Raw genomic sequence first — 15,753 nt, 5'->3', positions numbered from 1 at the left:
CTACTGTCCACCACATCTTTGTAACTTTGTGTCTCCCTCTCAGGGCGTTCCTACTCCAAGACCCTGCAGCAGGCCCCCGTCTCCCTGCTCCCTCGCCGCCACTGCCAGCAGCACTACCACGGCGCGTTCACGCGCCGCATGCTCTGCGCCGGCAGCGCAGAGCCTGAGCGCCGGCGCGTGGACAGCTGCCGCGGCGACAGCGGCGGTCCGCTGGTGTGCGAGCGTCCGGGCGGCGGCTGGGTGGTGTACGGGGTCACGTCCTGGGGCCAGGCCTGCAGGACCCAGCACTCCCCCGGCGTCTACACCAAGGTCTCCACCTTCGTGCCCTGGATAGAAAAAGTCATGGCGCGAGACGTGTCGTTGGGGGAATGAAGAAATAGTATGTAGCTGCCATGTGTGAATGGTGACTGTCTTCATTGAAATGAGAGAAAAGTACTGCCGTAGCAGACAACTCCGCAGCACTCCAGCTTCAATTGAAATTAGTCCCACCGCGCCTGACTGAGTTGAAATGGTGTGCTCTACACAGCACAGTATGAATTAATTAAATGACTTTAGGGTGAAGACACGACTGGACTTAGGAAAGGACTGACCAGTTCAGTTCAGTATCTTTAATTACTTTGGGGGTCCACCTTCATTGTAACCATTTTAAAGGGAGAGAAAAGGGACTTGAGCGGTGTACGGAACCAATTCCAACACCTTTCTTTCATCTCTCTCTCTCTAACGTATTAGCACTTATTTGACAGTGAGGTTTTGGACAGTACTGAATCGTATCTCTGTATTTGTGTATATGTCTTTGTTTCTTTGGTGTGAAAAAACAACAGAATTGTTAATCTAAATTATAGACAGAAATGTTGTCTGTGTTGCTTTTGTCCATTTTATTTCCGTTTGAACTGGTTGTGTTGTATTTTACTGTGATTTCTTGCTTTTTTTGTGTGTGTTGAAGAGGGACCAAAATATCTTTCAATACCAGTGTTGGATTTACTTAAGTACTGTACAAATATGAAGTATTTTTACTTTGCTGGAGGAAAATATTGTACTTTTTACTCCACTACAATTATTTGAAAACTTTAGCTAGTTACTTTGTAGATTTTAATTATTATTACAAAACAAACATTAACCACTTCAGCCCTATATATATATATATGTATATATACATTTCAGCCATTTGAAAATATAGCCGATCTACAAGCTCACAATTGTTTAGAAATATTTGTATACATTTCAAAACTTGGAATGGGACATGGGTACTTTCTACTTTTGGTACTTTAAGTAACATTTAGATACCAATACTATATTGCAGTATTCATACTTTTACTTAAGTAAAACATGTGATGCACAAATGCATCCAGGTAATACAGTGGTTTTCAACTAGTGGTCCGGGGACCACCAGGGGTCCTTGACGGGGTTCCAGGTGGTCCCCAGCTAAATTAGTTGGTAACCAAATGGACTCTTATAGATCTTTAAATCTTGAGAGCGTAAAATGAAACCAAATGGACCCGTATGGGTCCATTTGGTTTCATTTCACGCTCTCAAGAGTTACATTATTGTTATGTTATCTGCATTACTTTATTTACAAGTCTACACAATTAAATGGCTAAATCTTAGCCAACGACAACAACAACATATTCTTCAGTTTGGGGTCTGCAATCAAATGGTGGTCCGTACGTGGCTCAAATGGTGGTCCGTACGTGGCTCAAATGGTGGTCCGTACGTGGCTCAAATGGTGGTCCGTACGTGGCTCAAATGGTGGTCCGTATACGTGGCTCAAATGCCAAATAAATAATGGACCTTGACCCGAAAAAGGTTGGAAACCACTGAAGTACTGAAGCATATAAGGGCATCGTTATGAACTCTGTGATCCAGGTGTTCGTTGACCTGGGTCCATGATGCTTTCTCTGACATATACTCGTCTAAACAAAGGCTATAAATACCTGTAAATTGTGACAGGATACCAAGACATGTGTGACTCAGTGCAGATACGCACGCACGCACGCACGCACACACACACACACACACACACAACAAAGGCTATAAATACCTATTGTAAATTGTGACAGGATACCAAGACATGTGTGACTCAGTGCAGATACGCACGCACTCGCGCACTGACGCACACACCCACGCACGCACGCATACACGGCCGATGGACAAAACAAAACGGTAGAAAGTACTGTACACATGTACAATTATCATGTTATGGTATGTTATGATATGCTATCATGGTATGGTACAGTATGTTATGATATGCTAAGATGGTATGTTACCAAGTGAGATTATTGGATCAGTGTTTCTTTAGCATGTTCTTGTTCTTTGTGAGGGACCTGTCTCTGAGTTAATACGACGGGCGATTTACAAAAAAAGCATGCACGTATTCAGTGTTTGTCATCGCCACAATTGTACTTAAATCCCTGCAGATAGTTAAGCCCCTACCAGGGCCCATGAAATGATTCCCCGTTCATTTCCCTCATAGACATTTCAAAAAGTATTTATTTAAAGACCTTTTTTTTAAGCCTCGTACAAAGCCAACTCGAGTTGTGACAAGTCATGACAACAATCACAGTTTTTCGGGCCGAACACTTTTTTGTTGTTTTTCTTCTTTTTGTAATTATTTGCTCGGTCCAAAATGTTGTGTTTGAGTTGGCTTTGTCAGCGGCTTAAACGTCTTTAAATAAATACTTTTTGAAAAGCCTATAGAGAAAATGAACGGGGAATTCACTTCTGGGTCTCACGTCGTCATGAAAGGGGGCGGGACTGCGACGCTCTATACTGCAGGTAGTTACATGCAGGTGTGGTTCACCGAAAAGAGCAACATGGGTTCCCAAAATGGTGTCCGGGGGCCCCCAGGGATCCTTGAGGGAGTTCTAGGGGGTCAAAGTAGTCAAAGTCGTACGCGTTAATCAAACACGGTGAGCCGCAGCCGTGCGCCGCGTTCGGGAATCATTCGTTGATTTGACTCCCCAATCCAACCCATTGATGCAGAGGGTCCCATCTTTACAGTCTTTGGTATGACCCGGCCAGGGATCGAACCCCCGACCTCGCAGTTTCAGGGCAGACACTGTAACCACAAGGCCACTGTCTGGTCTGGGTCCCCACCTAAATGATAGTTTGTAACCAAATGGACCCTTATGGGTCTGTCAGGGTCCATTTGGTTCCATTTGTACACTCTCAGAGTTAAATTAACATTGATTTTAGTCCCAGAGATGTCATTGCATGGGGGCCCGTAGCCTAATTAAGGTCAAACCGTGGGGGCCCTTGAACTGAAAATGGTTGACAATCACTGCTACAGCCGTATACAGCTTCTCTTATTGGGGTCCTTGGCATATATTTTCAATTGGGGGTCCGCGGGCTCATTAGTGTCAATCTGGGGGTCCTTAATTGACATGAAAAAGTTTGGGAACCACTAGCTGTTCTACAAGCTCACAACGGCGCCTGACGCATTGCGTGGTGAACTTGTACATCTGCTATTTTCAGTGTGCAACTAATTGTTGATCAGCTTGAGCTTTGATCACTGCCTGTATTGCTGTGTTAATAGTTTGCCATCATGTGCCGTATGTATGCCATTGTATGTCCTATGGCGATGTAATTCCAGTATTGTGAGTTTGACTTTGATAATCGAAGGGCGACAATTTAATACACTTGAATATAGTACGACACTTACTGTAACTGCCTTTTGATTTGATGTTTACAGATGTGACCTGAAATGATTGTTTCATAAAGCAAGGTTTTGTTAAAGAGGTTGTGTGTTGAGTGGTCAGTCCCTCCCAGACCCTGCAGTGCCCCTGGTCTTTCAGCTCTGTTCTCTCTAACAAGTGAGAAAGTGAGCACTACCCTGTCAGACAATTTAAATAGAATCACACACACATGCAGTCGCACGCACACACACACACACACACACACACACACACACACACACACACACACACACACACACGCACACTTTGTCTCTCTAGATCTCTCTCCCCTGTCTTTCTCTAACACACACACACACAGTACACACAGTATACAGGTGTGGTCTTTTTTACCATGCAGTGAAATGCCATTTATGAATGCCTATAGCCTCGTTTTAAATAAGCAACCACTAAGAATAAAAAAAACTATACTTAACGGTTAAGTAAATAATTGCAAACAAATTGCCCCTCACTTTGTTTGAAGGACTTTTCATTGTACAGTATATGGAATGAGTGTGTGCGTACACACACACACACAAACACACACACACACACACACACAAACACAGCTTAGCGACGGCATGTCAAACAATGTTCACAGGAATGACAACCATTTTCTGTGTAGACTTTGTTTGCTATAGAGGAAGAGCTCCTGTTGACCTAACAAACAGAAAATCTGAGTACAAACAACCTTTGTACAAAAGAATATTCACAATAAATTATATCTGTCTATATTATAATACCACTGATTTCTTTCCTCAATTCTTAACCTGAGTATGTCATGGCAGGTAATATTGCTCTCGAAATAACATACAAAGTATGTAAGTATTGTTTTTGTGAAAGTCAATATAGAGTGCTGTTATGATATATTGATGTTATTGTGGCCTCTAATGTTTGTACCAGCATGGCTTAATTTGTATTCATGAAAACTTCAATTTAACAACCACATCTTTAAAGGACCACTTCACCACTTTTCAACCTATTTTCATATACTAACTAGGTCGTCACTAATAATCATGATAAAATGGCACAATTTTTTCCTACTTTGTCTGTGTTCATAGGAGGGCTAGGGGGCAGTTCAGAAACCCGTCCACCAGTGACATCATCGATGGGGAATCTAAGCTAATATAGAAACTGCAGGCTTTTATTCCTGAAAAGTTGCAATGCGAAAATGGAAGCTATCGTTCTAAAAATCTGCCTAACGATGATGTGGACGGGATTCTGAACTGCCCACAGCCAAAACATGGTGCCATTTTATCATGATTATTAGTGAGGACCTATTATATGAAGATGGGTTGAAAAGTGGTGAAGTGGTCCTTTAATACTATACAGCAGTGTTTCCCAAACTTTTCAGGTCGAGTCGCAAAAGGATTAGACAGAGTTTGCCTGGGAGCCAAACTAGCAGATCTACAAGCACACAACGCATCGCTTCGCAAGCTTAATGTAGAAGGTCTATTTTCACTACTTCATAATTATGTATATATTTTTTTTTATGTAGGCTATTCATATATTCAACATTTGATAGACTCTAGAGTACATGCAGTATATTCATCCAGATATTGTAGAAGGCCTGTTGTGTAGACAGACTATGAATTCTCACACTCACTTGTTCATAGTGTGTACTGTATGTAGTACATTCATATGAGCTATATTAGATACATAATATACATATACATAACATATACATATATACATAATATTAATTAACTTAAATTTATTCAGACACTCACACAACTGAATGAATTTCAGATTATAGATGTCTAGTATAATCTAATTTGACATTAGAGCACCACTCTGTGGTCAAAAGGGCACACTGCAGGCTGAAGGTAAGATCATGTGTGTCTTTCTTTACTTGTACTTCCACACTCACTCCAGATAGTCCGCAGCCAACAGGCTTCTTTTGTTTAAAGTGCAACATTTGGTATATAGACTTTTTTTTATTGGCCTAAAATATTGTCTATAAATACATACATTCATGAATCCACTTGACCGTCTGTCAGCATTGAGCAATTTTTGTAAGGGTTGGTACAGTGAGGGAGGGGGGGGGGGGGGGGGGGAGTCAGGTGCAGACAGTTGCAACTAAAATAGTGTATTACTACACTGAAGTCTCATATGGCACTGGTGAATGTTTAAATAGTGTATGTATAACTACATAGTAATTTACATTTTCATCGTTCTCGTGTACAAAACTTGGGTCAGCTCCTTGGACCTAGTAGATCTCATGTGTATCTCAGTGTCTGTGTGTGTGTGTGTGCGCGCGCGTGCGTGCGTGCGTGCGTGTGTGCATGTGCGCACACGAACTGAATCAAAAACATGTCTGTGCTGGTAATCATAACCCTCTCTTTTATTTTGGTTTTTGTGTTGGACATTTACAGTTTTTTGTTTATTTGTTTTTGATTTTTACCTGTTTTGCATTCAAACTGAAGCTATAATCAACATTGGCAACTGGTAAAAAAAATAAAAAAATAAAAAGGAAATAAAAGGAAAAAGTTAATTTAGGCTTACATGAGACACCGCCAAAGCAATTGGAAAACTAAAGTGTCCGTCTTTACAGTAGCTACTATCGGGAGTTCAATCTTACAATGGTAAGGAGTAGGATACAGTCTAGGACAGTGGGTTTCAACCAGTGAGGGGGTTTTCCAGGTGGTCCCAAATGATGGAGAGTTGGTAACCAACGCTCTCAAGAGTTACATTATTGTTAAACAACCATTACTTCAATTTACAAGAAGTCTATACACAAGTCAACTCTCTCTCCTCATGGTACAGTACCAACATCAATACAGCATGGAATTGTGGACAACATCTTGTCCAACGACAACAATATATTCTTTAGATTTGAGAGGCTAAATGTTCATCACATGGTGGTCTGTGGCCCAATAAACAATGGGCCTTGAAATGAAACGGGTTGAAAACCACTGGTCTAGGACAGGAGTTGACTGGAACCACTGGTCTAGGACAGGAGTTGACTGGAGACTTGACTCTAGGCCAGACAACTTCTCCACAATGTTTCAATGCTTCCCACTAGTGTGTAATATTAACGCCCCCCCTGAAAGCGGTGCAAAGGACGTTGTCATCGTTCGCCATTTACACTCACAAAAATAATAATTAAATGTACATTTCTGCTTTAGCAGCAACCTTACTGTAGATGTGATTCTTCAATTCATTTGATTTACAGTAGGACAAAATGTACACGACGGAACGGAAGCGGAGACTCAAGAGGAAGCATTAGAAAACCGTGCTATAGCAGACAGTCTGTCTATAATTAACGGGAGACCACAATGTTCATCTCTCAAACTCATAAACCAACTAAATGGAAAATGCGGCAAATAAAAGAATGCAAGACTGGCTCAGATGCAATTTCTCAACGTCGACGCGTTTCGGCACTATAGCCGAAGCAGACTAAAATACTTTTTTCCATTTAGTTGGTTCATGAGTGAAGTTATTTTCAAAGCTGAGCACCCACTGCCTTAAACAAAGGGCAGTTTCCAGAGGAAGCGCACCTGTTTTTTCTTTCTTTATCATGTTCTCAGTCCTTTATAGTGCTGAAATAATCAGGTGTAACTGGACACAGCTGTTCTCTGCAGGATGTATCACAGGAAAAGCAGTGTGCAGACCAGACATCTTGCTTCTGTGCTTCAATGGTTGACTCTTAAACCTCGTCAAGAAAGCCTCCATTGACCTCGCTATGGGTGGACAAGGCTGTAAGAATAGAATACAGAGGGGGGGTAAAAAAAAAGGCTAAAACTAGCTCCACTTAAAAAAAAAAGAAATAAAAAAAAAGAACAATAAAGATTAAAACCGATAATAGAAAATAACGGCTTGTCACCAACCCTGAGTCCATGCGCTTTCTTCATGATAGATAAATCAGGGTTTGTTAATGTACAGTACATACCAAACCTAGTGTGCTTGCATGTCTTATGGGGGGGGAAACACATGGAACAGAAGTACAGAACATATAGTGCAACGTTATTCCTATGGGATCCAAGCACAGCTGACCAGCGCTGTTCTGGCACCATAAATTAAATGTGAAAACACAAACAAAACAAAACCAAAAAAAGAATCATAGAGACCATAATATAGCAGAGACACTCCATAGGGTCCATAGGAGGACCCCCCCGCCCAGACCCTGGACCCCTTGTTGCATTCCAGAGAACATTTTCTTGATTGCATTATCCTTGAAACTGTTGTTTTCTGGAACCATCCAAACATCCACTCGTCCGCATAGACATACAAAGGTAAGACGCCTCTTCCGGCTCTGGGGGCGCTATGTCAAAATTGAAGGCACAATTCTCCAGGGGATTTCCTTGCGTGCGTAACAGAAGTCCCCGGAAAAGACGCGCTGTGATTGGCCCAGTAGTCACTTGAGTTGACAGCGAGAGCCCCGACGAGGAGTCGCATGAGTGCATGACGTCACATGGGCTGCAGCGACGCCACAACGCAGCGTGCCTTCAGCAAATGCCTTCTGCAGCACGTCCGCTTGACTTCCTGCCTCCACATTGCTCCAATGAACTGCAGCGGCCAATGAGGCATCTATTTCTTTTAAATATCTATGCTCGTCCGTCCGTCCGTCTGTCCCGTCTCTCCTCCAGGGTTCAGTCTTATTGCATCCAGTCAGTGTGTCATGTGGTCTCCCAGTGAAGGACGCAGCAGTGTCCTTCACACCGTCCGTCCTTCACCTCAGAGTTCATCACAGGGACACAGAAAGTTCATCTGAAGGTCAGGCCCTCTCGTCGCTCCGTGACCCATGACCCCGGACGACCCTTGCTCCTGGACTCAAAGGTTATCTGACCTTCAGGAAGAGAGAGAGACGGAGGGAGAAAGGAGTGAGAGAGAAAAGGACAAAAGGATAAACGTTTAATGCATTGCTGACCAGTATTTACAGTAGCATGTAAAACGGTTATTTTCATTTTGTCAGGTGACTCCTATAGTTCACAAGGACTAACAAATAACTGAAACATGACATGTTGCCACATGTGACGTACACATACACCATAACAACAATGTTTGTAATTTAGATTTTCACTTTTTAATAACCAACTACACCATGGAATCTTTATTTTCCTTTTTGTATGGTTTAACCACTTACATCCTACATAATGTGCTTCCTTAGTGTCGGTCACACTCTGACCTAGCGTGTTGTTTGCCCAACACTGGAAAATTACAGAAAAATCGCCAGGCAGAGTCCTTGCTGGTAAATGGTGCATTTATATAGCGTCTTTATGGCGCTTTACATAGATTGTGCAATACATTCACCCATTCACACACACACACACACACACATTCATACACCGATGGCGGTGGAAACCATGCAAGGCACCAACCTGCACATCATGAGCAATTAGGGGTTCAGTGTCTTGCTCAAGGACACTTCGACACTAAATCTGGGGGAGCCCGGGTTCGAACTGGCAACCTTGAGGTTACCATCCGGTCACTCTACCCCTGAGCCACCGCCACCCGCTGCAGAGATGACGTGTTTTTGTCAGGTGAAACCTGACTAATGACAGCTCATGGAATGTAAGCGACCTAGTCATCAATGAGAGTCCCACCCCATGCCGCCTAAGCCAATGGGAGTATGACCCCATAATCTAAAACACCGCCTAAGCCAATGGGAGTCTGACCCCATACTCTGAAACGCCGCCAGCCAATCGCGTAGTAGCAACTAGTCATGATTGCGTAGCGCGGCTAATGTTATGAGCTAACTGGAGCGCAGGAAAGATGCACAACTGAGACAGCGTTTGTTTCACCTGACAAATATGACTATGTAATATTTCTTGTTTTATTCACCTTGTTACACAGAGTGCAGTGATGAAAATGAAGAACCAAAGTGTCTACAACACTAACTGGACAGTTTGGCCTCGAGTCTTTCCACCTCAACAGTCCTTCAGTGACTGCCAGGCATTGGCAGGTCTCCCTGCTTTAATAGGCTAAGCCCCTCCCACTGGACCATACCAAAACTGATTCCACAATTTTACAGTTAATTGAGTACCACAGACGAAAAACAGTAAGTCCAAATTTCTTTCTGACCCCTCCATGAAAAGGCGTGTGGACTTAAATGGTTTTCGTCTGTGGCATTCAATTTCTTAATGTCCAGAGACAATACATTCCATGTACACATTTTAAAGTGTCACATATTGCTCAACAAAATATCCACATAATAAACATAATGACTAGTACTCAATTGCCCACTTTACACATTAAACCCACTTACCCACAGTTGGTATGCTCTCTACACTGGAGCCAACAATCAGTCATCAATCAACAATCACACAATATATAAAGTCAAACTAATATCACTCTGCAACAAAGTATAGTTCAAACTTTAACCCTGTTTGTGTGAAAACATTCCTGTTATAAGTTAAGGGGGAAAATAACACAGGACTCTTATTACAGGTTGTTAAATACAGTCAGTAGCAGGGTGAACTGCCACAGTGTCTGATCCCTTCATTCTTTCTTCTCTCTAGAACCAAATCTCTCTGGCCAAAACATGTGTTGCTTTGAGATGCGATGTAAGCTAAGAGGTTGTTTGAGGCGTAAGCTTGTAAATAGACCCAGACAGAAAAAATAAACCTGTACTTTTTGTGGCAAAAGCGCTGAAACTTTTCCTGCCTTGATCTCTTTACCCCTCTCGAGGACTGATAATTATGCATCTGTAAATATTGTCGCAAGACAGGCTGCAGACCGTCACTGGATCCGGCCTGGCGAGGCCCGAGTCTGTCCGTATGACAATTGCAAGGACGTGCAGAGAGTGTTAGAGAGGCAGCGGCTGACATCCCGTAAGAGGGCACTTTTAGACAAAAATAGCGAAAAAAGCAGATCTACAAGCTCACAACGCGTCTCGCTGGGACGTGTTGAGAGCTTGTAGATCAGCTATTTTTGGGGTGCAATCCAGCACTCTTTAGCTAGTGGAGATGCGGTGTAACGACCTGGATTTCAAAAACAAATTTGTTCAACGAAAATGCCGCGTTAAAGTTCAGGAGTCTTTGGGGGAAAAAAAGAATTCTCCTGAATGCTGGAAAGGAGAGGAGTGGCATTTGCATTTCTTTCACCATAGTAAACGCTGCATCCGTGGTCTGGAGAGGGCTGTTGTTTTACAGACGGGTAGAAGGGCAGAGGCTGAAGCCCCCTTTGATGACTATATGTGCATGTCCCTGGACAATCGACATTCAGGCAATCTACAGTAGTTCTCGTTTCGTTAACACCCTGAGCGCACATGCAGGACGGAGTTCTCCGCCCCTTTCAATTAGTAACACCCAGTGCCCAGGACGGAGTTTGATCAAAAGGACGGATATAATTGATATCAAAACCGATCGCATCGCTCCACAGGCTGGGAGCGCAACAGTGGGACGTTAAAACGTTAATAACTCTTGATCTAAATCATTCCGTCCAATTCTGCGCTATGATTTAATGGATTAAATAACCCCGGGCGTTTGGGTTCTACATTAGTTTCATCATGTTTTCTGTCTGCTAGCTGCTGTGTTTACCTTCTGCAGTTCCTCTCGCAGCCAGGAGGGCAGCGGCTGGCCCAGGCGATGGAGCAGCTTGGACAGCTCAATGTTCTGCTCCCTGTAGTACCGGGAGAGATACGCCCGCGCCTGGAACACACAGGGGGGGGGGGGGCACAAGGCAATTGGATTAGTTAATATACCCATCCTTTCATACACGGCAATTCAAAGTGCTTTACAGCAGTTGTTCCCAAACCTTTTCATGTCAAGGACCCCCAAAATGTCACTAATTAGCCCGCGGACCCCCATTTGAAAAGATATGACAGGGACCGCCATAAGAGAACATTTTTACCGCTCTAGCAGTGATTCTCAACCCGTTTTAATTTCAAGGACCCCCCAGTGTGACATGAATTAGGCTACGGACCCCCATTTAATGGCATTTCTATCTTGGAGACCCGAATTTATATTGTAAAATCAATGTTAATTTTGTTAGTACAAATTGAACCAAATGGACCCTAATGGGTCCATTTGGTTCCATTTGTACACTCTCTGAGTTACAGACCCACAAGGGTCCATTTGGTTCCAAATGATAATTTAGCTGGTGACCCCTGGAACTCCCTCAAGGACCCCTGGGGGTCCCCAGACCTCACTTTGGGAACCACTGCTTTTCAGGATAAAAACAAATACAGTGCAACAGTACACTTTTAACACAATTAACAAATTATAATAGATACAATTAAAAACTGTAAAATAAAGCAGCATATAAATTAGAACAAACACTCCCACCTTTGATTTTAAAATAAACAACAACAAAAAACAGCTAATTTAAAGCCCAGGTAAGACTTTAGCTGTTATTAGACATCATTATTAGGTTAGGCAATGTTAAATACATATGTTTTTAAATTGGACTTAAAAATGGTTGGGGATTTCCTAATGTAACCTGGAACATTATTCCAGGTTTGTGGTGCATAATAGTGAAATGCTGCTGGGGATGGTGGAGAGACAAAAGTACAGGTTGTGGTGAGAGAGAGCGGGAGGAGGAGGAGAAATGGAGAGATGAAGCACGTTGTCACAATCCTAAGATTACTTCATTTATTTCTCTTCAATAGGACCTGTGGGCCACTATAGGGGACCAGTGGCAGGAAGCAAAAAACATATATATATATTTTTTTAAATACATGAAACATGCATAAGACGATGGCTGCTGTGTGTGTGAAGCCACATATCTTTACCGCTGCTCCCTCACTTCCCCTTCATTTGTCTTCTCTTTTCTATCCCCTCGGCTGGAAGCTCCAATACATTTTAATTACACTTGACACAGGCGAGGCCACTGATAGAATATATGTTAAGTGTGTGTGTGTGTGTGTGCGCGCGCGTGCGTGCGTGCGTGCGTGTGTGTGTGTGTGTGTGTGTGTGTGTGTGTGCATGCGTGCGTGCGCACACACACATGCGTATGCGTGTGTTCACGTTAGAGTAAATGTGTAATTCATTGTCTGTGCGTCTCTCCTCCATGGAATTAGTGGCCGAGACACAGATTTATAGATTAGATTGTGTCGCTCTGTCTGTGCCCTTCCTCCCTTCCTCCCTCCCTCCCTCCCTCCTCTCTCAGGGGGAGCCACTTCACTATTGAATCCTCATAATTAGGTTGTATAAGATCATGGCTGCAACACATTGGCTGACAGTACCATTTTAAGACGCTTTAAACTCATCATGTCACAACGTCGCCACACAAATAATACAAACTATGGAAAACCACGACATCAAATTATGAACTGAAATAGTGGTTAAAATAACTTTTTTTGTTTCCTACAAAAAGAGTTGGATGCATATAGAGCATTCCCACAAAGTGCGCATGACGCACACTCCGATTCCAAATAGCTGCAGGCAGGTTAAGAGTATATGGCCTAATGTCGACTGCATACCTGCATAAGTATTTCTGCATGTGTGCATTAACAAGGTTAGTTTCCTGGCAAAACCAATGTCAAGTTGGTCTTGTTTCTTCCCAGCAGTCAGCGGTTGGTTCCTCTAAATGCATAAAGAAGATATGGGACACCGCCAAGCCAACCTGAATTCCATCCAACTGGTCGTACAACAAATGGAACTCTATAAGCCGTATACAGGACTTGAACCCAGGCAATTTTAAACCCACACCACAAAAACTTGAACAAGGGAACGAGAGAGAGTGTGCGTGCGTGCATGCTGAATGTAGCATGTGTGTGTATACCTCTGGCTCCATGGGAGGATATTTCCTCCCTTTGCTCTTCCCCAAACACTTGGTCCTCCCTCCATCGAGCAGCTGACACCAGAAGCCCTTCTGAGGGTCGAACCTGAGAGAGACGAACAGCAAGGAGACAAGACTGTTAGTCCCCATGCCATACCATTCAGAAACAGTACTTGTCGTGGGGGTGTGTACGGAGCCTTGATTGAAGTTCAAATTCAGTCTTATTGTTTCAGACAAGGCAAACATGTTTCCCAGAAGGGATACAATACAGGCTTGAAATAAATTATGTGCTGTCAGGAGGCTGTCATGATGTCACACAGAACAGAAGCTCTGATTAGAACAACGTTATAGACTTCTCTGTAAATCAATCCTTCCAGAATGTTCCCCAGTGAGAGCTGGTGGAGGGGGGGGGGGTCTGGGAAGGAGCGGGCGGGCGCAGCAGTCAGCGCACACAGAAGTCAAGGCAGATGGACGTGCACGCTTATGAGAAACAGCAAAAATAAAAAACACAAGTGCAACACGAGGATAAAGTACCGTAGTGATGCAACGAATATTAGGACGCAGAAAATATTCTGCCGAAAATGGCCAAGTAAAAATGCATTTTCGGCCTATTGGGTTTCGGCCCGAACAGGCAGAAATATAATATATCACCGAATAGTGTATGCAATTAATGCATTCAAAAGAGCTGAATAAATGTTTTATGGACCCATAATAGTGATTATTATTTAAGTAAAGTTTTGCCATAACCATTTCTTTTTTCTAAATCACTACTACTAGTACTACTACTACTACTACTAATTTGGTGTTGAAACTTTCTCTGAATTTCTCTAACTATTATAAACTTTCATGACAGCCTAAGTACTACGCATGCTCGCCCACACTGTACACTCTCTCGTGAATACCATCCTATATATTAGGATTCTAAAAACTGCGTTTGTTGTGTGCATTAATGACTAAGATTAAGAATGTGCTACCATTCTCTGATGAAATCAACTCTATTCTCATCTCCTTTCTCTTGTCCTCTGCACACCAATATAGAGGGTGACCTTGTGTAAGACCCTAGGGGACTGAGAGAGAGAGAGAGAGAGAGAGAGAGAGAGAGAGAGGTGTAGAGCGGGAGCTAGGGGAGGGAGATTTCCAAGTTGACTAGGTAGACGCCCCGTCCCGTGATTGGCTGGCCCCGGGGCTCCCCCGCAGCGGATTGGCCTCGGCCCCTGTCCATCATTCCAACTTCTATTCTAATTCCAACTTGTATTCTAATGAGTCGTTCAATCATTGGCCGAGCCAGGCCGCCGATCGTCCTTCCAGGCTATGGGATTTATCTGGGAGGTATGGGGTCTAATCGCCTCTTGCCTGAGAGTAGCGGCCATTGTTTCCCCTGCGCTCTCTATGGTAGTAGCATACTAGCACTGTCAATTAGCATCGAACGTTTGCGCTCGTTATAGCTAAATACGGTATTAAAAAATGATGAATTATGATCGAAAATCTCAGTTACAATGAAACTGAATGGAGGTGTTTTTTTAAAGGGTAACTGTTCCGTTTTGGCAGAGTCTGACGATCCGCGATGTCAAGACCAGTCACTCCGCCCAGTCAACCCCAGTCATGAAGCCTTCTACCTGGGCATCATTTCGTCTTTATGTCCCCTGTCTGTCTGGTACCATCAGACCATCCAATAGCTATAGCAATTATCACAATTTAAATAAATAAGCATATTTTAAACTATTTCACATTAACAATGTTGGTAAAACTAAGATATTTGAGGGGAAATATATAATTAATATCCACAAATAAAATATTATCATTGATTAACTCCATTCCTCTTATTGAGCCCCTCCTATATTTCATCTATACTAACCAATTATATATTATAATATAATAGTATAATAATAATATAATAGTATATATAACCATACATTTTAATATTAGTACATTTAAACAGAAGAGAGCTAATTAAATAACCAGTCACTTTTATTGTTTGCGCAGCGCAGCATAACAGATGTACAAGCTGTCGACACGGAATGGTATGTACCGTATGGTACACGATGTAAGCTTGTAGATCTGTTTATTTTAACCATGCTTCGCGAATCGCCGCCGCCGTCACGCAAATTATGACAAAGCATGCGATGATGAGACTTCATGCGAGAGTCCTGTCAGAATCTGTATTGTGTCAGTGTGTGTGTGTGTGTGTGTGTGTGTGTGTGTGTGTGTGTGTGTGTGTGTGTGTGTGTGTGTATGTGTCGGCGCGCGCTGTTCTCTTCTCTCTCTTGCCCCAAAAATTGTAGACAGTAAAATGACGATTTCCAACTACACTACAGTGCAATCGTGGCATTTCTCGCAGATTTGCGTGCAGGGGGGGGGGCGCTTGAGGATTGATCAAACTCTTCGGCTCTGTCCTAGGGTGACCAGATGTCCCTCTTTGCGT

The 15,753-nt window shown here is 43.0% G+C and overlaps 2 protein-coding genes across 2 annotated transcripts in view; one reads left to right on the top strand and one right to left on the bottom strand.

The window, feature by feature from the left end:
- prss12 (serine protease 12) overlaps positions 1-1,418 on the top strand; it is a gene marked incomplete at its 5' end in the record, with an annotated part of 45,273 nt that extends 43,855 nt beyond the window's left edge. Inside the window, one exon of the mRNA XM_083765078.1 lies at positions 44-1,418. Coding sequence (XP_083621204.1) covers positions 44-372 — 329 coding nt within the window. The 3' untranslated portion in view covers positions 373-1,418. The remainder of the gene's footprint in view (positions 1-43) is intronic.
- Positions 1,419-8,234: 6,816 nt separating this feature from the next.
- ndst3 (N-deacetylase/N-sulfotransferase (heparan glucosaminyl) 3) overlaps positions 8,235-15,753 on the bottom strand; it is a 67,243-nt gene continuing 59,724 nt past the window's right edge. Inside the window, exons 12-14 of the mRNA XM_083765346.1 lie at positions 13,335-13,437; positions 11,150-11,260; positions 8,235-8,457 (exon numbers count right to left, since the gene is read on the bottom strand). Of these exons, the coding sequence (XP_083621472.1) occupies positions 8,449-8,457; positions 11,150-11,260; positions 13,335-13,437 (223 nt within the window). The 3' untranslated portion in view covers positions 8,235-8,448. The remainder of the gene's footprint in view (positions 8,458-11,149; positions 11,261-13,334; positions 13,438-15,753) is intronic.

Source organism: Protomyctophum parallelum, assembly GCF_964188405.1.
Source record: "Protomyctophum parallelum genome assembly, chromosome: 5".
In the NCBI taxonomy this organism is placed as follows: domain Eukaryota; kingdom Metazoa; phylum Chordata; class Actinopteri; order Myctophiformes; family Myctophidae; genus Protomyctophum; species Protomyctophum parallelum.
The sequence above is the reverse complement of the archived record's forward strand: the minus strand, read 5'-3'. Positions and strand labels throughout refer to the sequence as shown.